This window comes from Solanum lycopersicum, chromosome 10 (assembly GCF_036512215.1).
Source record: "Solanum lycopersicum chromosome 10, SLM_r2.1".
NCBI classification, from domain to species: domain Eukaryota; kingdom Viridiplantae; phylum Streptophyta; class Magnoliopsida; order Solanales; family Solanaceae; genus Solanum; species Solanum lycopersicum.
The window spans coordinates 21,924,872-21,950,415 of NC_090809.1; the positions used below are offsets into that span (position 1 = coordinate 21,924,872).

Genomic DNA, 25,544 nt, shown 5'->3' on the forward strand with positions numbered 1-25,544 from the left:
AAATTATTGAAAAAATTACAGGTGCCCAAATGACGATGAATGATTTCAAAGAACTATTAATTTTACATATCAAACAAAACAATGGTGTGTTTGTTCCAATAGTCAATTGTTGCAACATATAGCAATCTGTTGCAACATATAGCAATATGTTGGAAACGAGAATGTAAATTACTGAAAAAATTACAGATGCCCAAATGACGATGAATGATTTCAAAGAACTATTAATTTTACATATCAAAATAATGGTGTATGACCGTAATCATTTATGAAGTAATTTCAATTAAGAGCAAACAAAATCTAATCCACTGACTAAATTAGTTAAATCTGATTCAAGAAGAAGAAAAGAAGAAAGCTCAAGGACTAGCAGCCAAGACCAATAATGTACGAAAAGAACAAGAAAAAGATGAAGAGAATGGAAAGAAAGACAAGCAAGCAAAAAAGAACGATGACCAAATCGTCAACTTATAAATTTGAAGGTAACTCCACATTCCTTAATCATTAATCACATAATTGTCACCTATACCGATACTTAAAACTTATATCACCACCCATTTATTTTAAAACCTTATTGTCACTTTTTTTCAAAAAATCCCCTAAAACTTGGAACATTGGATGAATTAATTTATTCATGTAATAAGCTTATTTGTGAATTATTCATATATTAAGTGTTTGTGTCTATCGAGATGCGTATATGCTTAACAAATTTGAACAGAAAAAATCAATCAAACCGATAGTTATTTTATTTTATTGATTTAGTTTGATTTAGAAATTTCCAAATCAATTTAAATTGATTTGATTTTAATTTTAACTAATAACTTATCCAAATCGAAATAGAAACAAGATTACACAATTCAATTTGAGAAATTAAAAAAAAAAAAAAACGAAGAAAGAGAAAATAGAAGCTGAGGAAGTCTGGTGTCCTTCCTCCGTGGATTGTTAGACGAAACCCTAGTTATCTCCTTTTCTCCTGAACACACAAAGTTCTTCTCGATCTCTCGCCATTTCGTTGATAGAGACATAGATATAGTTATTGTTATAGAGAAAGAAAGGAAATGTATAGAGATCGAGGTGGTGGTGGTTCTTCCAAATCGGAAATGGTTGGAGGTAAGCGAATAAACGATGCATTAGATAAGCAGTTGGACAAGTCTTTAGCGTCTACGTCAAGGGCGTTGAAGGACAAAACTGTTCCCTCTACATCTACAGTTACTGGAAAATTGCATCAGCGTCATCCTAATCATCATATGGATCATCAGCGTGACACTCTCTCTTCATCTACTCCCACCACAAAAAACAAGTGCTCCGATGGTAAGGATTATCTTTTATGTTAATTTTTTTTCCCTATCAATATTTATGTTTTTTAGTGCATTACATTGTTCTCATATATCATTCATTTAGCTGGAGATGAGTTTGAGGCTTTAGGTTTGGTCTGATATTTTGTTTTTTAATTGGTCCAATCAATTCTCTTTTCTTTCCAACTTTTTTTTTTTGGAGATCCAACTGGCTCTCTTTTTCTTGTTCAAATTATACATGTAAATTGGTTCTAAAATTCACTGAACTTTATATTTATCTGTATGTATATGTAAAGGATCTAATTTGGCACTTCTCAGTGGGGTTGTCTTGCATGGATTTATGTTCTTTAAGTAGGGGTTTATATCCTGATAAAATGTGTTTTAACTTGGCTGGAGTAATAGGATGTTCTTTTTCTTCGGAAAGCATCTCGAATGTGGTCAGGATTATGGCACCTTATCAAAAAAGAAAAACGTAGAATGTGATCAGGAAAAAGTTATGTCAAGTGTCAAAGGGGGAACATGACTGGAAAAGCTGTTACTGGAATGCTATTCTATTCTGCTCGAGGTTCCTTTTGTATCTTCTAAAGTTCCATTGTAGATAGTTCTAGATTCTCAAAACCATTTAAGGTAAAATCTTATATGGTTTTAGACGCATGATGTGTGGGTTAGGTACACATCACCTGTTTGAACCCAGACAAAGGACTTGTATTTAAGTGGAGAAGGGTAGACTGGTGGACCCATTATACATGTAATTTCATTTTGTGTACCATTAGCTGTTGGGGATCACCTGGTTCTAAAAAGGTTATACTCCATTTTTTTTGCAAAATATTCTGGTTGTAAGCATGTCACGTTCTCGGTTGTAAGTTGTGACTTTCGATAGTAGGTCTCTTTAGCGATTGCTTCTTTTGTCGGATTCTTAGACTTGCTTACTTGGGACTTCCTGACAAGTGGATTCATTGTAGATGATTTATTAATGAGTACTCAACTGCAACATCTGACAGTTATGGTTTAGGGTGGTGGGGTAATGTGGTTATAAATGATGCTCTCATTTGGTATCTCACAACAATTGAAACCAAGAGTATTTATCAATTTGTTTCTCCTTGCTACCCGCAATTACTTGGAAAGCCAACTCATGTTTCCACTCTATTTTCACTAATCTTTCTACACCAACCTTGAATTTTGATTAGTGGTATCTTCCAGTGCTTTATGTCAGAGAGTTGGCGTATTTTACCCATAGATACTGGAAAGAGTAAGATAGTTTCCGCTATATTTTTGTTACTCCTTTTAGGAAAAGCCAGAACATGTTTCCTCTATATTTTCATTACTCCCCTTAGGAAAAGCCAAAACATTTTTGCTATATTTTGGTTACACTAATGACACCGGCCATTTAGTACAATGGCTGCACTTATTTTGCCTATGCTTCTGCTTTCTTAGTTCCGACTTTCTTACTTGCATGTCAAACCTGATATGAGTAAATGCCAATGGCTGTGTACGTTGCAGAGGAATCTGAATCAGACAGTGAAGAATCTGATGTTAGTGGTTCTGATGGAGATGACACATCATGGATTTCTTGGTTTTGTAACCTGCGTGGGAATGAGTTCTTTTGTGAGGTTGATGATGACTACATTCAAGATGATTTTAATCTTTGTGGATTGAGTGGTCAAGTTCCATACTATGACTATGCACTTGACTTAATCCTTGATGTTGAATCATCTCATGGTAAGTACAATTGCTTCTTTAGATTTTCTGATGAATTGCAGGATAACAACATTTGACTTGTCTAAACTGTTGAATGATTCAAGTTGTTGGTTTTCTGTAGATAGAAAGAACTAGGTAAAACATGGTTTTATTTTCTACCTTGCTTCACACTTCCCTGTGGAACTCTGTCTTTTTTTTCTAATACAAATTAATACTATGTTAATTTCGGTGTAAAGTCTACACGTTTCTAAACTAGTAAGCTTGACTTCATATTTTGAGGTTGACTGAGCTACTTGGTTTTCAAGGCTGGAAAAGGGAAAAGTTAGTCTCTGGTAACGTACCATGCGAGATTGTGCTTAGCTGGTTAGATCGTTTGTAGACAAATGCATGAATTTGGATTTGAGATGAACTAAATGAGTTTTTACACATGCCCTTTCTTAGTGTTAAGGTTTGTAAGAAATGATGTCTACTGATGTTTGGGGATCCTTACAGAAATAGTTGGCGGGTTCATTATTTACTTTTCTAGTCGGTATACATGGATTACATACTGATTATACATATATATACACATACTATACATGCACAGGCTATTTTTAGTTTAAGCTGTTGAATGAGCGACTATTTAGGTTAATTCTCTGATGTTGTTTTATGCTTCATAGGGTTTTCATGTTACACTCAATTTGATTGAAGGCATGCCCGAGTTGTACTTAAGAACCGAATGGAAGTAAGTGCTGGTTGGTCGCTTCACTTGCTTAGGTTTGTCTGCGTTTCAATGAGGTGTACCAAGGTGCAATGATGTCCTCCTTCAGGAAAAATCAACCAACTAATTTTAGTTATGTTAGTTTACGAAAAAGTTAATGTTAAGCGGTAAAGTTGTCTTCTTGTGAATAGGTCACGAGTTCAAATCGTGGAAGCAACTACTAGTGCTTTGATTAGAATAGGTTGTGTACAGCATACCCCTTGGGTCCTCAAATCCCGTGTGAACAGATGATGCTTTGTGCACTGGGATGCCCTGCCCAAAGTGGTGTTGTTATGAAAGCATTATTAAGAAAATTTAGTTGAATAGCGCATGAAGAATAATAAAATTATAAATTTAGTAAGGAAATTAACTGAAGATTAATATGGAGAAGAAGAAGAAGAAATAACTAAGAAGTGGCTAAATAAGTCTTTCACGCGCCGCGCCATAAGCGAGTGTATTACAATCACTATATCATATAAGCAAAAAGTGTCAAAATAACACATTGAGTCCTGGCATGAGGTGTTTAAAATGAACAAATCTTAGTTTAGGTGTAAGTAAAAATTAGTGTCAACTTTAGGGGTCCACGAATGGGTCCAACCTTTTTTTTTTCAAATAGTCTCCAAACAAAGCTTTCATATAAACATTCACTCCTTTATCTACTTACTTCCTATTTCCTCCCGAAATAGCTCTTTAATGCTAACATACACAAACTTATTACGAGGATCTAACACGGAAGCAATATAAATCATTGGGTTCATATTTTAGGATTACCCCAATAGCTCCTGAGTTTTTTTGATCATATGCCCAATGATAGTACTTAAATCAAGACCGTCACTTGTTAAACACAATTTCAAATATACATCTAGCTACATGTATCCTACCTAGAAACCTTTATGGTAAGCTCATAAAACTTTTCAAGAAACTTTTACCACATTTCTCACATTTGCCCAATCATCACATTCAAGTGCATCTACAATACTTACATCTTCACAAACATGAGTAGATAACTAAGTTTTAAAATTTGCATCAAAAAGATCTCAAACCTATCAAAGACCTTCTCAAAATGTTGTGTCTTTTCCAGCATCAGGTAGGCGGAATTCCACATAGTAGGCACATTGAGCGATAATGTTTTATTACATTCCATCTTTTAGACTACACAACATTTCACAAAGTTTCTTGGTCTTGCTGGAGATGATTTAACATACCTCACCATTTGCCTAACTCGTTTGACAGAAATATCAATTTCCTTCAAATCTTCTTGCACAATTAGGTTAAGTATGTGAACCATACATCTCACATGAAGATGCTCACCACCCATTATATTAGTTCCCCACATATCGATCTGCTTTGACAATTGTGTAACCATAAGAGTATTAGAAGAAACATTGTCAACAGTATCACAAAATACTTTGTCCAAGTTCCAATCAAGCAAGCAGTTACCATTAGCCTCTGCCATTTACCCACCCTTATGACTAGAGATTTGGCAAAAATTAGTGTTCCTTTTATGCAACACCCAATCAAGTGAGCAGTCAAACACATATAATTAACTCCTTGCATTAATTTTCATGTATCAGTGGTGATGCAAATCTTACTTTTGTGGATGGATTTTTTTGATTGTATCTAAGTTCACCATAAAGTTCATAACAACCCCTTGTTTTTGTTCTATGAGGAGGAATCTAAAACAGAGGTTGGACTTGATTTATAAACTTTTTGCAGCCTTCCTTCTCAATGAAGCCAAAAGGTAGTTCATCCACAATTATTTTCTCAACTAAAATCCTCCTAACTAATTCTTGTTCAAATTTCCAAAGTGGTGCTTACTTAGATGGAAAGTTTATCTTGTGTTGAGAGGGACTTTTCAATGATAGGTTTATAAAATGGCACCTTGCTAAATGTTGGTTCAATCATATTGTACAATTGATGGAAGCATAAGCAAGAAGCTGGTGACAATACTTGCACTTTGCTTTACTAATACCATTTTCAACCACCTATCGAAATGCTGCCAAGCTCTGGATCTTGGTCCCATTTCTTTGTTTTTCATTGTAGCTCGTTAAGTGATCATTTGAACTGGGCAATAGTAACTCTACTTTCATCCTCCATCTACCATAAGTGAAAATTTAAAAGAGTAATTGAGTAACTATAAGACTATAGTGTAAGAGAATGAAAACGCAAGGTGATTATTGAAGACTAAATAACAACAAAAGAACCAAGTCACTCTAGCACAACCAATAGCAATCTATGAAATCATTAAAAAAAAGATTTTTTGTAGCAGTAGTAGGTATTGACGAGCATTTTAAATTTGACAACACAAATAAATAGAGCCGCCTGAGAAGAGAGACAGAGAGTGAGATATGTCAGACGAGAGTGAGAGTTACAACTTACATATTGTCGCGACTAAGAGATACCTTACACTGTTGGAGAGAAGTCATGCCGGTAGCCGCAAAGAAGACTGAGAATTGAGATTCTTGTGAAAATTCGAAGGGAAGACTAGAGTGTGGGTTGCGGCTGTGTTATGAAGTAAGAAGTATGACTTGTTAGTTTTCTTTTGTTTGTTTTAAGACTAGGGGCTCCAAAATTTGGAATTGGGTGGGTCAAATATTAAAATGTTTTGGTTTAAAATTTAAAATATATAATTAATAAAATTTAAAATATTATTTTAAATCTAGTTAATTAAATTTTGGTTTTTTCGGTGCACCGAATTTTTTTGGTTTACCCTTACACCGAATACCAAACAAAAAAATTGAAATTCAAAAAAATAAAAAAAATGAAATCAACCAAATTAGTTTGGTTTTTGGCTTTTCGCTATTTATGCCCCCACCCCTACGGTACACCCAAGTTGGACCTCTCTTTTTGTGACATTGAATTCAAATATAGTATAGACTATAAAAAACAAAACAATAAAAAGAAGAAGCAGAGTGGATTAGTTGTAGCGTAGTAGCGGAGAAGATTATATTGAAAAATTGAAAACAAAAGAAGAGAATTGCAGAATGTGACCTACAATTGTGTTGCCCAAGCTAGATCTCTTTTCGTGCTATTTAATAAAAAATAGAATTAACTACAAAAATATAGAACAGTGAAAACAAAGATGACAACAACAAAAAACATAACAAAATAGAGGGAAAATTTCAAAACATGGAAAAAAGAGCATAATAGGGGAAGGAATACAAAGTAGAGTAAAAAATTGCTAAAAAGGAAAAAATAGAGCGGATTAATTGCAGCGCAATAGCAGAGGATTATATCAAAAAATAGAAGAAAAGAATTGTAGAATGTGACCTACAATAGCATTGCAAAACAAGTTTAAAAAAACACCTAGTAGTAGTGTTGTCAAAGGCTTAAGCCCTGAAGCGAGGCTCAAAATCTGTTGAGCGCTTCACCTCGCTTTATGTGCGCTTTAGTATCATCATCAAGATTCTAAGGCAAAATGTTTTCTTGCCATGAGCCTCTTATGAAGAAGTGAAAACTAAATGATATTTCACTTTATGATGTTTTTTTTTTCAATTTCTTTGGTCATATATTGTCATTAATGTTAATAATTATTAGTCTTGGACTAAACATGTATATTTGTATTTTATTCTCCCTTTGCGCCTTTTTTCATTAAAGCCCACACTTATTTGCGCTTAAAGCCCCCACATACCCTAGAGCTTTTTTGCGCTTTTCGCCTTTGATAAAACTGCCTAGTAGTTGACTCAAATTATAGAGTTAGAGAAAAAAAGAGAAGATGAAAAACATACATTTCAGTTGCACCAGAGAAAGTGAAATGGAGGGAAATGTTTAGCAAGAAGTGGTGCAAGTGTTTTTACATTTTTTTTAAAAAAAAACTAGTTAATCTAACCTCACTTAAGCAAGCTTTTTCCCGCTTTAATTATTGCGTTGCTTCTCGATTAAGTGCTAGAAGCGCTTGTTTTTTCACGATAGCCTTGCTTCCGAGTAGAAAAGTGATAACCTGGTGCTTCACTTTGCTTCTCGCTTTAAGCAATGGAGCACTCATTTTTAATAACATTGTACAATATCAATACATTACTCATATACATACGACCATTTTTGTTTAAAACTTTTTTGTTGTCTGTTCAGTTACGTAAGACCCCCTTATTAAAAGGTATCACTTCTTCTAAATCCAGAATTCATCTCTTGTAAATAGGGTCATGATCTTAAGGACATAGTATTGTGCAACTTTATTCAGTTTCCTACCTTTTTTCATGATATTATTATAATTATTTCTAAAGCAAATTATTGACTAAAGGTCCTTTTATTCAATAATAAAAGTCTGTCCAAACAGGCTCAAAATGAGCCTAAAACAAAATGAAATTGCAAATATGTATACAACTAAACTTGGCCCATAGCGTCCGAATTCAGATAATATAAAAAGACCCTACAATGAAGTTCCCTAAATTGGTCCTTAGCTTCTCTTTCTCTTTACTAAGGATGTTACCGATATCCCTTCCAAACGTTGGTCTTCGACTCATTTTGGTCTGGGTGATTAAATTTCCCTCATTGTCAATGGAACTCGTGCTTTTTTCTCAGCTTGCAAAAGTTTATTTTTATCCCTTTCTCTTTGCTTTTTCTTTGATGTTGTCCCTTGGAACAACAATAAATGTTCCAGGATTGTAATTTGGTGGAGGTCCAAGAGTTTCAGTAAAATTCCACCGAGGGTTAGAACCTTGTATCCAGCTCCATAGTTTTTTTTTGTAAGTATTATTGGTTTCGTCTTAGTTCCTTTCCATTTTAATTTATATCAATCCTTTTATCTTCTTTGGTTGAAGTAGTAGATGAGAAAACCATGTTGCTCCCTGTCTCCCTCCTTTTGAACTGTCAATTGGATTTTTCTCAACCATCGTTTTTTGTTGGTGAACCTTTTTGTAGGCTAACGTAGCTTTCTTGCAGTTATTTTGCCCAAGAAGTGGCCAAACATTGCTTTTAACAGTTTAGAATTCAACTCTTCTTTCTTATGAACCTAGCCTAAGTTACGTTAGCCAACAAAAAGGTTCACCAACAAAAAGCGAGGGTGAAAAAATTCAACAGAGAGCTAAAAAAGGAAGGAGATCGGGAGCAACATAGTTTTCTCCTCTATTGCTTCAACTAATACAAGTTGAAAATAAGAAGGAACTAAGACAAAAACAAGAATGCTTACAAAGAAATATGGAGCTGAATACAGGGTTCTATAATCCTCTTTCAAGTTTCAACAAAACTCTCGGGTCTCTTCTAGATTACAAACTTGGGATGAGTTAATGGTTCGTTTCAGTGGCAACATCAAAGAAGAATGAACTCCATTGACAATGAAGGAAGTTGATCACGGAGAGAAAAAGGAGTCGAAGACCAACATTTGGAAGTGACAATGGCAACATCCTCAATGTAGAAAGAGAAGCTAAAGATCAATTTAGGAAACCCTACGTTTTAAGGTCTTAGTTTATATTACCTAAACTCGACACTTTTGGACCAGGTACAATTGTACTCCCTCCGTTTCAAATAGAATGACCTAGTTTGATTTGTAATGGAATATAAGAAAAGAACGTAGACCTTTTAATCTTGTGGTTCTAAATTAAAGTTATGTCAAATGTATCAAAATGCTCTTTTATCTTGTAGTCTTAAAGATGCCACATGGAAAGTTAAAGTTAAAGTGTTGCCAAAAAAGGAAAGGGGTCATTCTTTTTGAAATAGACTAAAAAGGAAATATGGTCATTCTTTTTGAAACGGAGGGAGAATGTATTTTTGCAATTTTGTTTTGAGTTTGTTTGGAGAGACTTTGATTATTGATAAAAAATTAGAACTCCAAATCATTAAGTCAGTGTTCTAATTTTTAATGACGTTGATTGTATTTACTCAGTGTATACCTACATGAATAGTGCGAGTTGAACCAATTGACTAGGCATCATAAGCACGTCGCTGGTACCTTAAGTTGTTATGGTCTAAGTTGCTCGAACTCTTCACTTTTGGTGTTGTACCCTTGTTGACACGACATGGCTGTGGGTGTGGGATCCGTGTCCGATCTGATCAACCATTTTCAGGTACCTTGACCAAAATTGATGGGACAGTTTGAATGATTTCAACAGTCCATACAAAAACTAAGGTGAAATTGAAGAAAATGGTATACCTTTTATATTGAAATTTCTATGTCACTCCTTTCTGTTAATCTCCTTCTAGGATTCTTCTCAAGTTCTCCACGTAAATTAGGTTTAATAACGTGTCACGACCCGAGCCTACACCCCGAATGTAACACGACGTACAAGACTCTGAAGAGCCTCATACAAGCCTCATATCATTCATAACAAAAGGCATAAGAAATGATGCAGAGTTTAAAAAACTTTATCCATACAACCAAAGTCTTTATAAAAGCAAGCAGAAGTCTAACTTTATCAATACAATCGAAGTCTTTATAAAAGCAAGCAAGGTCACATCCCTTCAACATAGTCCGAAACGTAAAATGACATGAAGGAAACTACTAAAGACTCATATGTCCTCGAATATTGAGGACTCAACACAAGCTAGGAGAATAGTCAATCCAAGCTTGTGTCCAAGAAAAACACCTCAAACACCGAGACCTACACTTTGTAGAAAAATGTAGAAGAAATATGGGTTAACACAAATATGAATGAAGTATGATAGCCATGCAAAAATCAATGTCGGTTGAAAACCATGCATTTAACAAGTTAGAGGATCCTCATGCACTTTTAGCATAAACACATAAAACATAAGCATATTCATCGTATAAGTCATTATAACACATAATGGAACCATTTTTAGGTAACCCTAAGTTATAATTGTGCAATGGATGAATAGCATTCCATAATACCACACATAATAAGTACCACTTTGAGGCCATCATAATCATACTTACCATTCTTCATTCTCATCTTTAGTTAATACACATAGACAAGGAACCTTCGTATTTATAAGTCACGACAAGGAAAACAACTCATAATAACAATCCAAGTTAAGCATTCATTATTACATTAAGCCTTTAAGTGAACATTCTCATTAGCATCATTATGAGCTCATTCGTTTCATTAGACAATATGACATTTGAGTAACACACCATAGCCACTCTCAAAGCCTACTCGTGCAATGCATGAATGACATCCCATACTATTACCCGCACTTCATAGAACCTCACAAATAACCATAGCACATAATTCATATGATGGGAATAAGCCCTAACCGACATAGACCATGAAGCAAATCATGGTATCCGGTGTCTATCCCACACCGTAAAGGGTTGGTCTACTTGCCTAAGGTAGAATCGGTCATTTAGCTTAGGTGGATCCACTAGCTATAACCTATGTGGACACATAGTTATGGGATGAGGAGGTTGTTACTAGAAACTTGACTTAACATAGGGAGAGCTTTCACCTCACAATATCCACTCGGGGCTAAGCATTAAATTCCCATAGAGTAGTTCATTCTCTTTTTAACATTATTACTCATGAGAGGGATGCCATTGACCTATCGACCCAAAGTACATTTTTACACACATGAAAGGGTGCCCTTAGGCTACCGATTTAAGGTACATTATTAGGAAAGCTCATTGAATCCTCATGAAGGGCTACTATCCTTAGGTTTCCCGATTCAAGGTTCATCATTATAGTAGTTCATAGATCATCATGAAAGGGCTATAAATGGTTTATCGATTCAAGACAAAGCCTAGGATACTCCATTAGTCATTTATGAAAGGGAAGCCACTTGGCCTACCGAAGTGGATGCCCTAAGCCTACCAATTCAAGGTGTATCATTACATTGAAAAACCTTTCACAACATGTCATTATCCTTCACAAGTGTATAATTGAGAATAACCTTTCAACAATATCACTATTGCATTATAGTCATGATCACATTACTTTCATTGAATTCATAAAGTATGTACACAAGCATCATGATTATACGAATAATTTGCCCTTCAAGGATCATAAATCACATTTAACCTAACATCTAGAATTTCTACATTAGATAATGAGTAGTAATATAATTCAATCAATTCAATTAATCTAAATAAGACCCATTTACCTGCTTCTAAAATCAATCACCCACATTAAGATCACAATTTTGCAATTTAGGGAATCCATGGGTTCTTGGTGGAATTTCACCATAATTCAACCACAAATCATCAATTCAATCATAACCCATTATAATTGCACCATTAAAACATTTTTTTAAAAACCCATGCTAGTCGACTAAACCCTTCTTTTTGAGGAAAATTGTTAGATTTAAAATCAAGTTTTGAAGGGGCTCCATGGGGGGAGTCTACCATGGATGAAAACTACCATACCTTGATGATGACTCTTGAATGAATTTGATGAAAAACCCTTGATTTCTTCTAGTCCAAGCTTCAATTTTACTCTTCTTCTTGTTGGATTTTTAGAGAAAAATATTGTGAGGAAGATGAACTTTTGATTTTTATTCGGGTCTTTGTGAAATTGATCTAGTTTGGGTGTTTAATGACTTAAAAAATCTTATATACTGATTTAAAAATAATATAAAATATACCCATTTTAGTTGGACTAAAAATTAGAATTTACAAAATTGCTCCTTTTTGCCCCCCACGTGGATTGTCTAAAAAAACTAAGGCAAGTACCACGAGAGGCTCCCATGAGCCGTGATCCCCTCCATGGACTTGTGGCGTAAAATTTACTTTTCAAAGTAAATTTCCACGGATGGGTCTATCGTGTGCGGACCATTCTACTGGTAGTGGATACGTCCGTCAATCATTACCGTAGAAAAATTTTCACAAGGCTTGGGTTCAAGGATGGGTTCACCAATCCTTGGAAAAATTTTCACAAGGCTTGGTTTCAAGGATGGGTTCACTAATTGTGGACTCCACCATCTTGAACCCTTCCTTAGATCTCGCCTTTGAATATCTTTCACAATGCTTGGGTTCACCAACCGTGGACTCTTCCACCATCCTTGAACCCTTTCCTTAGAGCCTTGCCTTAAAATATATTTCACAGGGCTTTGGTTCAAGGATAGTTCACCGGCCGTGGACTCTTCCACCGTCCTTGAACCCTTCCTTAAATACTTGCCTTAGAATATTGTTCACAAAAATGGGGCTCACAGGCTGTGGACTCTTCCATTGATCTTGAACCCTTCCTTAGAACCTTGTTTTGAATATTTTTCACTAGTCTTAGGTTCACCGGTCGTGGATTCTTTCACCTTCCTTGGACTCTTCCTTGAACTTATACTTTGCCAAATTTTTGGGGCTAATTTAGGGTCCTCAAGACTCTAGTTTGGCCCTTGGGGGGTCGTACCTTGACATTTAGCCCTAAAAACATTATTCTAAGTGCAGGGAGTTATTTTACAACTCTAAACCACACATAAAATTCTAAAACTCTAACGTAAGGCTATAGTTTCACCTATCAATTTTTTGGATGTTACATAACACTATTTTGAAATATTTTAATTATTTTTAGGCGAATCCCCGTATCCATATCCATACATGGATCCATATCTCCGAATCTTAAAAACTAGATCATGAAGGATCCAACCTCCAGATCCGCACCCGTATAGGGTACAAGCACCCGAGTTCGAGCAACTTCGGTTATGGTGCTCACAAATGCATTAGGAAATTCAAATGTTCACGCCTGCTATACGCTATAGATATATATTTGTTGGTTATAGCTAAAAGGGGGCAATCATTTTGCAAGGGCTAGTGTGCAAAGATGGGTGGGGTAAAGAGTTGGATAAGTAAGACGTGAACTATGGTAGGGACAGATTCTATATTTTTGTTACAGGATCACATAGTTCAATCCATACTAAACTTAAACCTTGAGGGGGGTATTGGGTATGGGGGTGGGATAGACAAAGTTATCCCATGGATTGATACATTCCTCATGATTAGTTACCCCAACATATATATGGGATAACTTATCCCTCCCATGGATTGAGATATTCCACAGGATTAGTTATCCCACCGTATATATGAGATAACTATCCCATCATTATAGTATAAATGGTGGGATACATAATTCAGGGCCTAACTAATACCCCTCACCAAGTGTAGGATGAAATAATCCCCGAGATTATTCATTCTACCTAGTGTACGGGGAAGCGTGAAGAGGAAAAAAAGTGACACGGCCCCGCTTCACGCTTTAAGCGATGAAGCGCTCTCATACTCGTTCTAGTCCGTGAAGGGTAGAAGGCTCGCATCGCTTCGCTTCATCGCTTTTCCTGAACACTGTATTTCTACTATATCTCTCATACCAAACAACCGTTGGGATTTGTGTTGGTTTTTGTCTTTGGCATATCAAGGTCACCATTATTGCAATCATGTTGGTATTTCGAGTCCCTGCAGAGCTAATGTTGTTAGTGCATATGGGATCATGCTATAAACTATACTTCATTTTTGTTGATGAAGTTATATTTCATCAAGTCATCCAGTAGATGTAACGGTACAGAGGGGGGGGGGGACTGTCAGCTCCGTCAGAACAGAAAACTTATAGGGTCAAGGAGCTGACAAAATCTAGGTAGTGATCTAAGTTATTTTCAGGGGAAAAGTTGGCCCAACTAAAAAGGTTAACTAGACAACTAACCTTAAGCTTACAAATTGGAGTTAAAACTCCATCAAAATATCTCCTGTTTCTTTCATTCCAAATAATCCACAAAATACAAGCTGGGGTCGTGATCCAGATTTTCCTGATGGATTTTAGAACTTCCGTAGAGTTCCAACTAGTGTAGGATGCTCTGATATTGAAGGGCAGCAACCACTTTCATTGGAAATTCCATTTTAGAGTACACAGATGCGAGCCCAATAAAGTTGATTCCTGTTCTCTGTGTTTTGATCAGTCTACATATCCGCCCGCATTGGTCTCCTATTTTCTTGAAATTTTCAGTCGTCCAAGCATGCAAGGGGATCCCAAACGCCTTCACCCATCTCTGACCTGTGTCTCTGTGTGTTACTTCGGATTCAGCAGCCGGTGACTGCAAATTGAGAGTCAGCCTTCTTTTGTTCTAAAACCAATCACCATTTTTGACTCTTATAGTTTCCTGCTTGGAGTGTAGCTCGAAGAGAAATTTGTTGTGATTTATGGGAGCGACTCTAAGTCCTGCAATGATTTGCCATCTGTTGAGAAATCATTTTTGAATTATCTCTCGATTAGGGCTGATATTAAAAGAGTTGTTGAACGTTCTAACTATTCACTTTGCAAGGAAATTCTCCTTTTCTATTGCCTGAGACTCTGAAGATTTGTCAGAATTAGTTGGCCAATTAGTAATTTATGCTGCTTGAAAATATGATTTTACCTTTGAATCTGCGAGCTGAAATGGTGGATTAACAGCCTTCCCCAGAAATTTTTGATCTTCCCTGCAATATCTTCCCACCCCCAGGTGTAGTCATTCTCCGGGATAATCACCGATGCTTTTTTCTCCCAAGCAGAGTTTCTATCCTCACGTACCGGCCATATATGTTGAAATTTTGGATTACCCTCTATGAGTAACATTGGATCTTTCTTGCCCACCTTCTGCACCGATTTCCCCTTCCCTGCGAAGCTTCAAGGATAGCTTTACACGCGCAACACAGATTTGCTTCATTGATTCTGATGCTGCTAGTAAACCTCTTCCCACGTTCAATCAGAGTGAACCATTGATCATAATTTTCACTAGTGTTTAATAACTCAAAACATTTGTCGTCTGAAATAAAAAAATTATTCTCTCCCATATCTAGAAAAGAGAAAAGTCATCGGAGAAAGTTGACGGCAAAAGAATCAGATATATGAACCAAACAATTCATCTAAAACATCACCAGTCAATGTTTTTGTTCATCCATAAATCTGCTGCAGGAGAATTTGTGGTTTTTGATTATCCATTGGTAGTTTTTTTTGAGAGATCTATACTTCATCTCTCATCTAATGCAAACATGCAATGATATATTTACCTTGTATGGCTGGATCAACGATTAATCTGCCACATCCACCATTTAGTTATTCTTTCTGTGGCAGCATACTTCAATTCCATTTTTTATTGGGCAGATTATTTAAATTCTGCTGTGTAGTACTTGTGCATCATATAAGAAGGTTTTCTTTTAAGGAATTCTCATAATTTTATGTCTCAGTAGGTAAACACTCCTGAAGATTGTGTTATCTGGGGGTGGTTATTGGTAAAAAATTAGCACATCTTGGAAAAAGTATTTAACCTCTGTTGATGAACCTGCTAAATATATGAAGCATGTTGCCATCTGTTTTATGATACAAATTAACCTTTTGGTTTATGAAAAATTGAATTGGATCCCACCTTTTCTAAATCAGATTGTTTGCTTCATTTGGACTGGAAGTCTGGGACTATTAGGCTTAATTGGATGAGTGGAGACAATTTCTATAATGGTTTTCTCTTGCAACTTGCAACTTAATTCTGTCTGCTTTATATAATATGGAATTTTCATGTACTTCCTCTTGGAAGAGACATATAGCTGTAATCAGATATTATGGTCTCTGAAAGAATTCTAATGCTTGGAAAACTGATGATATTATGCTTGGATGATATTATTTTCTTTCTATTTGAACTCTTGAATCTTGGATAAAATAATTGTATTCCGGCCTTATATTTGCCAGCATGTCCTTGTGCATACCATGTCCTACCTGGCTTTTCGATTAATTTATTTTTGATATCAACTTCCTTTTGAATAAACAAAAACATTTTTTGTATTCACAAGTGCAAATTCAGGTCTACTTTAGTGCCACTAAAAATGTCAACACTAATTCAAAATGGATTACACTTTTGACATTTGTAAAAGTGATTTTGTAGTTTTTCCTGCTGTGATCTTTTGAAAATTTCTCCTGCTTTGAATAGGTGATATGTTCACTGAAGAGCAAAATGAATTGGTTGAATCAGCAGCAGAGATGCTTTATGGCTTGATCCACGTCCGGTATATTTTGACTAGCAAGGGAATGGCTGCAATGGTAATGCGTCTTATATATCAGGCTTTCAGTAATTTATGTGATTCAGTCTTACCTGCTTTTGTTAGCCCCTCTTCTCCACTCCTTTTCTTTCCATTGGTGGTGCTTATTTAACGTGCATCTTTTCAGAAAATGATTTCCTGGTAAACATTTTTCAGTTAGGGAAGTACAAGAACTACGACTTTGGGAGATGCCCACGAGTTTATTGCAGTGGACAGCCTTGTCTTCCAGTCGGTCAGTCTGATATTCCACGTTCAAGTACTGTAAAAATTTACTGTCCCAAATGTGAAGATATCTACTATCCACGATCGAAGTACCAAGGCAGTATCCTTCACTAATATAGCTTTTATGCCTTTTCTTCCTCATCACATTTCCTCTATAGCAGTGTTTCGAATGCAAAAAGCGAAAAAAATCACTGAAATTTATTGGGACTTCAAGGACAAACTGCATATTATGTGCTGCCTTTAATGGATAAAGGCTCAATTTGAAGGGAAAGATTAAAAATAATATATTTGTGGGTATTTATTGCTATATCTACTCTCTTCATGATAGAGCCCTTAGGGCAATGGTGCACATGTCTTGGCTCTATATAGTGCCTTCACTAGAGCGCGTCTTGAGCCAGGGGAATCATACGATGTATTCTGCAACCTAGTTTGAGGGATTAAGCATGCCACTGCCCGTCCTTTGACACCACTCCACTCTACTAGTACATTTATGTGGTGCTCAAGAACTTTTTTTGGTAGCTTGGGTTGATTTTGTTCCAAACAGTTTTATTTTGTTATTCTCTCCATAGTCCATAGTTCAAGTTGCGTTTGGACATGGATGCATATAAACATCAAGAGTAGTTTTGCTCATAGTTCGTATTATTGTTTGCTCCCTTACTGCGACTAAAATATCACTATTCCCTGGATCTGATTTCTTTGACTGACCAAGATATTGATGGAGCTTACTTCGGGACAACATTTCCTCACCTCTTTTTGATGACTTATGGACACCTGAAGCCGCAAAAGCCAACACAGAATTATGTTCCACGGGTATTCGGTTTTAAGATCCACAGGACTTGAGATTGAAGGTGCTCTGTGAAATGTGATGAGATTAAATAGTTTCCAGTGAATGGTTCTCACCTGACATTTATGTACAATTTATCAAGGTAGAACCAGGAAATGTTGAGTTGTTAATGTTCAAAATTGTTTCATTCATGAAAAAAGTAACTGTTGCCAGCCAATCTACCCCCTTAAATTTCTTTTGTAATCTTATTATTTCTTCTTCCACTTCTATTGACACCTGATTTTTCATGTAGTCTTGGCTCTGCTAATATTTGGATTTTACATTAGGATACTTTTGTGTTTCGCTCCACTTTTAGTAGGACCAATTCCAGATGGGATCGATAACCATTTCTAACCCAACACCAAATTTTACATCAAATTTTAAATTAGGCGTAAACTTTGGTGTTTTGAGCTCCACCGCACACCAAATTTAGCTAGAACTCACTTTTTAAATATTTTAATATTATCTTATTATACTATTTTTTAATTAAATATTATATAAATTACATGTTTTGATTAAATCTCTCGTATATTTAATTATTCTTTATACAATATTTTTATAATGTTAATTTTAAACATAAAATTTAGCTTTTTTTAAATTAATTTTTCTATACAGGCCATTTAAAATTTTTTTTATATTAATTCTGCTATAAATTATAATATATAAATTGTATGTTTTAATTAAATCTCTCGTATATTTAATTATTCTTTATGCAATATTTTTGTAAATATTAACTTTAAATATAAAATTTGGCTTTTTTATAAAGTAATTTTTCTATACAGGCCATTATAAAAATAAATAAATAAAAGTTATGTTAATTTTGCTAAAATTATAATTGGACATAACTACAATTAACTTGTACAAAAATTAAAAATGCAAGCATATACATTTTTAAACTAAAAATGCAAACATACAAAATTTTAAATAAATAATACAATGTACTTAAAATTAATAGAAAATAATAAACATTCAACAAGTGATAATTGACATTCACCATGAATTATATTTGACGAATAACAAATAAGAAAATATAAATGAAATAAGAAATAATATAATAATAATGAAGAGAAAAATATTTCTTTTTGGCGTAAAATTTGATGTAGTGAGTTGCGGACAAGACTTTTTAATTGTTAAAAAGAAAAGAATTATGTACACTCACACGCACGTGCACGCGCATGCACGCATACACACATACGTATCTTACTTCAATTAGGGGTTTGTTTGGAAAGCTTTTAAATAATTGAATTAGCTTTTATTATTAGGGTAATAACGCGTGCGCGCACACACACGTATCTTACTTTAATTAGGGGTCTGTTTGGAAAGCTTTTAGATAATAGAATTTGTTTTTATTATTAGGGTAATAAATACTAATCTAAGAATTATACAACCTCGTAATTATGATGTCTTGTTTGTTTGCCATAATGTCATTATAGTGTAATTACAAGTTTACTCATAAGGTTATTTTTAATTTTAAAAATAAAAATTATCTAAAACTAAAATTTAAGGCCTTTATAAATGATATTAAATTGAACATTTAAGATATATACTGTCTTTCGAAAATATATTAATTAATAAATATATGTTCTAATTTAATATAATAAAAATAACTGTAACACAAAAAGTGTCACGACCGGGGAGCAACCCCTAGAAGCAATAAAACATACTTGACCTCTCAAAAGTCTTATACAAGCCCTTACACATCTTTCATTCCATTGTCATATATTTAGCGGAAAATTTAAAATTTTTTCATAACATAATATAATGCTAAGAACATCATTTCATTTAAAAATCATAAGTACATAGTTAAGACATGAAGTCTCGTCTTGCCATCTTAAGATACACTCCAATAGAATAGAATAGAACAGGGGCACGACACTTAACAACATAAATGAATAATCTATACTATTACATGAACTTAATTTCAACAATTGACATGAAGACCCTTGAAGCATTAAGGACACACTTGAACTCGAGAATAACTATCAAAGCTCTTCATTCTAAGAAAAATCCTCTAGCCATCACCACCTACACTTTGTGTAAAAAGATGAATAAGAATGCACTAAATATGATAACCATGCAAAAACATGAGTTAAAGAGGACATTTAGCTAGAAACCATGCATCATGTCTTTTAGTAAAACTTCATGGACATTTGATACAATAAGCACAATATAGTTCACATACATTACATACACATGGGTACTATTCACAACAACACATAAATTCATTTATCTCATTAACACACATTCAATATCTTCATAGCATTGCCTTTATTTTTACCTTAACTTATTCACCCAAAGCAAATCTTAAGTAATGCTTAGTTCACTGCATGAATGTTGTCCCATTCATATCAAAGTATCACATTTAAGTTTCCACCTCATGAGAGAATTTGGTTAACCTACCTTACTTTTGGGTAGGTACACCTTATTTGGTGAACCTACATTCCTTTTGGTAAGGGACACCTCTCATTGTCAAGTTCTGCTAAAATAATTTTTCCTTTTTGACAAGACTTTGAGTCTTTATTAGACGTTAGAGTATAATATTATAAGGACCCCAAAATGATTTAGGTCCAAAATAGAGCCTATCAGGTGTATCGTGAGCTTATAATGTCTTAAAATGACTAATTTTAGTGTTAAGAGGCACTATATAGAGTTTGGAAGGGTTTGGAGGTCAAACATCCAAGAACGTCGAAGATGTTTGGAAGGGTTTGGAGGTCAAACATCCAAGAACGTTGAAGTCGTTCGAAAGGTTAACATTGAGACGTGATTGCGTGCTTTAGTATGTTTCATGAAGTTTTAAGTAGTGTTTAGAGCTCAAATTGATAGGAAAGGTTCCTAACATCTAGTGGATGTATTTCAGGTGGAAACATTGGGGCACGAATACCCAAGGACCACCCAAGGGTTCCTTGAGGAGGACCCAAAATGTAGACAGTGCACTTCCTTGGCAGTGTCAAAGGACGACAAACAATCAACGCCCCGTCACTTGAGCTACGTACCGTCAATTGGGCGCATCACTCCACACTTAGAAGTGGGAGTTGAGACCCCAAAATGGGACTCTATGAAAGGAACGAGGGACCTACAGTGTGGCACAATCGTTCCATTGACAGTCCATCGACTGTAGGCATCGATTGGACCTACAACTTTACTGCATCACACTGCCAACTAAAGGGGTGAATGAGAAATTCACCCCACTTCCAAATAAATGCATAGGCAGTTAAATTAGGTGGTTTTAGGTATTTTAAGAGTATTTAAACAACAAGATACCTATTTAGACATTAGACTCCAAGATAAAAACCTTTCCCTCTCCAAAACTCTCTCAAGAACACCATATAACAAGAAGAGAAATTGGGAGCTGCTCTTAGAAAATTTCACCAAGGATTCAAGCTGGTATTAAAACTCTAATATAAGGTATATGAAGATAATTTATCCATCAATTCTTCCATTCATTGAGTCCCCTAGTTTTCCTCAATTGTGAATCCAAAAAACCCCAATCTAGAGAGGGTTGTGATTACATTGTGGGTAAGGCTTGATTGTGATCCCAATCTAGTGGGTAGCATTCAATTATGTTCATATGATTATTATGTAATTTTTTCATAAGGTTTTCATGGTGAATTGTAGTATTTGATGTTGAAGGTGATCATGGTCATTTTAGGCCGTTAGAGACAAGATGAAACTTCTAAGTTGATCTTCTTAATTCAATTGTATTGTCACCTATTTTATCATGATTGAATAACCTAGATATGAATTGAAGTAGGCCTAATTGATCAAGGATGGTCTTGCTTTGTAAAGTTGGAATTGAACTTATGTGATCATGTATGCCTAAACTTACCTTCTAATGATCAAATTTAGTGATTTAACTTGTGATTGAACATGGATAATGATGAATTGGGGAGAGTAATAGATTGTAGGGCTTGTATGTCATTGATGGTAGGGATTTGGGGTGAAGTCATTATGAAGGGATTGTGATGATGTTTTCTTTGGATTTTACACTTAGACATGAACAAGGTAGGGGAACAAGTTCTCTCACATAGATAGATTCTAGGTTGACCTAAGAGCCTAAAATGAATGAAGACATGATGAACTAGATTAGCTTGACAATGGATTGTATGATCACTTCTTGTGGAATATACTTGATGAGATAATACCAAGGTATGATAAGGTTGAGATAGTGGATCTCATGATAGCTTGAGATAGTAGGTATCAAGGGTAACCTGGGATAGTAAATCTTAAGGAGGCTTGAGTTGAAATACTCATGGTATCTTGAGATGTAGAGTCTCATGGAAGTATGAGATGAATTACTCATCGTAGCTTGAGCTGATAAATCTCATGATAGATTGGGATGGAAGAAGTAAGCTCTCCCATATTATCTTGGTCTTGTGTTGCTAGGATGCTTGATCATTATAGATTGACTTGGATTGGCCATGTCACACCCCGAGCTACCCCTGAGATGCGAACACGAAACCTAGGATCACAAGTGGTTCGAAGCTAACACTGCTGGCATGCATGAGCATACTAAAGATAATAAACTAAATGCGGAAGTTAAATCATAATTTAAACTAAAAAGAGGGGGAATATCCATATTCTATAACTGAGATCACTAAAAACAATGAGTTTAATACAAAGGAGATATTAACTCAATACTAAGCTAAAACTAAGTATGTCTGAAATAAGCCTCTAACTGACTAGAAATGCTGGGACATTCCCCAACTAATTTTAGCAAAAACTGAAACTAAAGGACTAAATGACTAAAACGAACTCATGAATATTGTCCTCGGAGAATGAGGACTCACCACTGAATCTGCAAAATTGGAGATCAGGAATCGAGCTATGCGTGACATGGATGATGAGAACCTGAACCTACATCACGAGAAGATGTAGAACATGTATGAATCAGTACTTGAAGGTACTGAGCATGTAGGATAGAGTAAAACTGAAAAAAACATAACCGAACAAGCACAAAACCAAGTATAATAATCTAAACATGATGTACTGAATTCTAAGCTAACTGGATGCAACCAAGTTTATAACATGCTGAGACTGAATTATAACTGAACTATAAATCTGGTCAACGCATTAGAGTCTGACTGATCAGTGGGAGCTATTAATAACCGAGAATAAAACCAAATGAGCTAAATGTGGAGTTCGATGTATACGCCCTATTGAGAGGACCCAATATACTCTACCAAAGGTATGAAGGCATACTGGCGTGATCACTAAACTGATGCCCACAGAGGGGACTTACAACCTACTTGGTTAGTAATTCTGGGACTAATTGGGTACACTGAACCCTAGTCCCATTCGGTAGCACTAATGAATTCTGTAATTAATTAATTATGAACAAGTTTCTTTAAAATACTGGATAGCTCAAAACTGAATTTGCAAACTGAAAATGTAACACTTAATCTGATAATGATGCATTAATAACTGAGGCATGTATAACTGAATAACAGAAATATTTAACCTAACATATGTAATTCAAGAACTAAAGAAAATACATAGCTAGGATTCTGAAATTCATGTGATAAACTGAATAAAAACTTTCCAATCTAATTTGGAACATATATTTAACTAATTCATGAATTTCCATCGAAGTTCTAGAAATCCTAGGTTTTATCATAATTGGAGAATCAAGAACTGACTGAAAACTAGGGACCCAATGGGTAAAAGGAACCCACTAGTGAAATCCCACATACCTGGTGAAGAAATTCACGGAGAAATACTTAGATTTTGGGGCTGGAACTACTGAAACCCTGCTGCGTTCTTGAACTAGGGGTCTTGATCTTTTTCTCCATTCTTGCTTCTAATTTTCTATGTTTTTGATTGATGGTTTGACTTACGTAAGTTTTAGTTATGTTTTGAGGCTTCAACTAATTAAAATTTAATGATTTAGGGTCAAAACAACATATTTTAAGGTTTAAACAAAGTGGGAAAAGACCAAAAGACCCCTGAGTTAATTGCTGTCAGACCAAACGACGACCTATACTTACGAGCCGTCGGTCAATCAACTGTCTGTCATTTGGGTCCATAGGTTAGGTCTATTCAATAGGCCTTTACTAAAATGGGCATAACGTTTTACTTGGAGGTCTGATTTTATCAAGGTCAGTGGTTATGGAAAGTTAATTCAATTATCTATTATTTCATCGGTCATAGGACACCTAATTCATTTTGTGCTAAGAGTTATGATCATTTGAAGTTGACCCAACTACATTCCCCCCAAACTGTCTGCTAATTTCCACCTACAGTCATACCTATGATCAGTAGGTCCATCTATGGACCGTGCTGGTGAATCGTGGTTCTTGTCAGAGAGTGGTTAATGGAGTCTTGATCGACGGACACAGATTACGGACCGTAGGTCCTTCCGTCGTTCGACACTTAGTCAAATTTTCTGGGCTGCATCTTGGGGGAGTTTTAGTCACAATCGATGGATGTGTAGCATGGGTCGTGGGTCAGGCTACGGTCTGTCGATGGTAACTGTCGTTCGCACCTGCAGATTTCTGAAAAGCTGATTTTTGGTCTGTTTTGGACACGAGGTGTTACATTATCTCCCCCTTGGAAACATTCATACTCAAATGAAGACTAAATTATCTAAATTGGAGGGAGAGAGATGCAATCTCTACTATTAAACACTGAGAACTAAGTTTCTCATGAATTGAGTTCCGAGAACATGCAAATACATTAAAAATGCAACTACAAATTGAGGGCACATGATTCTAAGGCTGAATTCACGCATGAATGACTGAAAAACTTAAGAAGTATTATTACCTCCGGCTGGAGTGGAATAGGAAGGAAAGAGGTGAGGATACTTGGCTTTTATGGGTGCTTCTACTTCCCAAGTAGCTCCCTTTACGGATTGACTCGTTCATAAAACCTTGACTAAAATAACTTCTTTATTTCTCAACCTTCTAACCTAACGGTCAAGAATCTCAACTGGTACATCCTCGTAGGAAAGACTATCTTTCACCGCTACACTCTTTAATGACACTATAGAGGCTGGATCACCCACACACTTCTTCAAGAGTGAGATGTGGAAGACTGGATGCACGACTGCTAGTTCTGTTGTCAAGTCTAACTCATATGCCACATTGACAACCCTTTTCAAGATCTTCTAAGGGCCTACATACAAAGCTTTCTTTTCTTGAAAAATCTCATTATCCCTTTCATAGGTGACACTTTAAGGAAACCCAATCATCAACTTGGAACTCTAGTTCCCTTCTCCTTACATCTACTTAACATTTCTGACGACTTTGGGCTATCTTAAGTCTATCTCTAATGAGTTGCACTTTCTCCATAGCATAAAGGACCGAATATGGCCCTATTGAAACTGCTTTACCTACTTCAAACCAACCAATAGGAGATCTACATCTACACCCATACAGTGCCTCATAAGAGTCCATCTGAATGCTGGAATATTAGCTATTGTTATAAGCGAACTCAATCAGAGAAATGTGATCATCCCAACTACCCTTGAAATCTATCACACAAGCTCTCAACATATCCTCTAGGGTTTGAAATGTATGCTCTGCCTTTCCATCTGTCTGTGGATGAAATGTTGTGCTAAGATTAACTTGAGTACCAAGACCCTTCTAAAATGACTTCCATAAATGAGAGGTAAACTGAGCACCTCTATCTGAGATGATAGACAAAGTAACCCCATGCAACCTCACAATTTCATTAATGTAAAACTTGGCATAGTCCTCTGCCGAATCTGTAGTCTTGACTGCTAAAAAGCGAGAAGACTTAGTCATCCTATCAACTATTACCCAAATTGAGTCATGTTGTATGCGAGTACGAGGTAACCCTGTGATGAAATCCATATTGATCAATTCCCATTTCCAAGTAGGAATATGGATCTCTTGAATCATACCTCATGTTCTACCTTGACTTGCTGGCAATTGGGACACTTAC

General features: G+C 35.5%; 1 protein-coding gene across 1 annotated transcript; it reads left to right on the plus strand.

Annotated features, from left to right (window-relative positions):
• The first annotated feature begins 813 nt into the window (after positions 1-813).
• LOC101257119 (putative casein kinase II subunit beta-4) lies at positions 814-17,820 on the plus strand. The gene is made up of 5 exons (XM_004248934.5): positions 814-1,305; positions 2,790-3,008; positions 16,489-16,598; positions 16,754-16,919; positions 17,529-17,820. The coding sequence occupies exons 1-5, from the start codon at positions 1,053-1,055 to the stop codon at positions 17,657-17,659; spliced, it is 879 nt and encodes a 292-aa protein (XP_004248982.1). The 5' UTR covers positions 814-1,052; the 3' UTR covers positions 17,660-17,820.
• The last annotated feature ends 7,724 nt before the right edge of the window (positions 17,821-25,544 follow it).

Bases quoted from the DNA above. Each gene is read 5' to 3' on its own strand.
- LOC101257119 (XM_004248934.5), top strand. From the start codon at position 1,053: ATGTATAGAGATCGAGGTGGTGGTGGTTCTTCCAAATCGGAAATGGTT. The intron at 1,306-2,789 runs GTAAGGATTATC...TGTACGTTGCAG, and splicing joins AAAAAACAAGTGCTCCGATG to AGGAATCTGAATCAGACAGT. The intron at 3,009-16,488 runs GTAAGTACAATT...TGCTTTGAATAG, and splicing joins TGATGTTGAATCATCTCATG to GTGATATGTTCACTGAAGAG.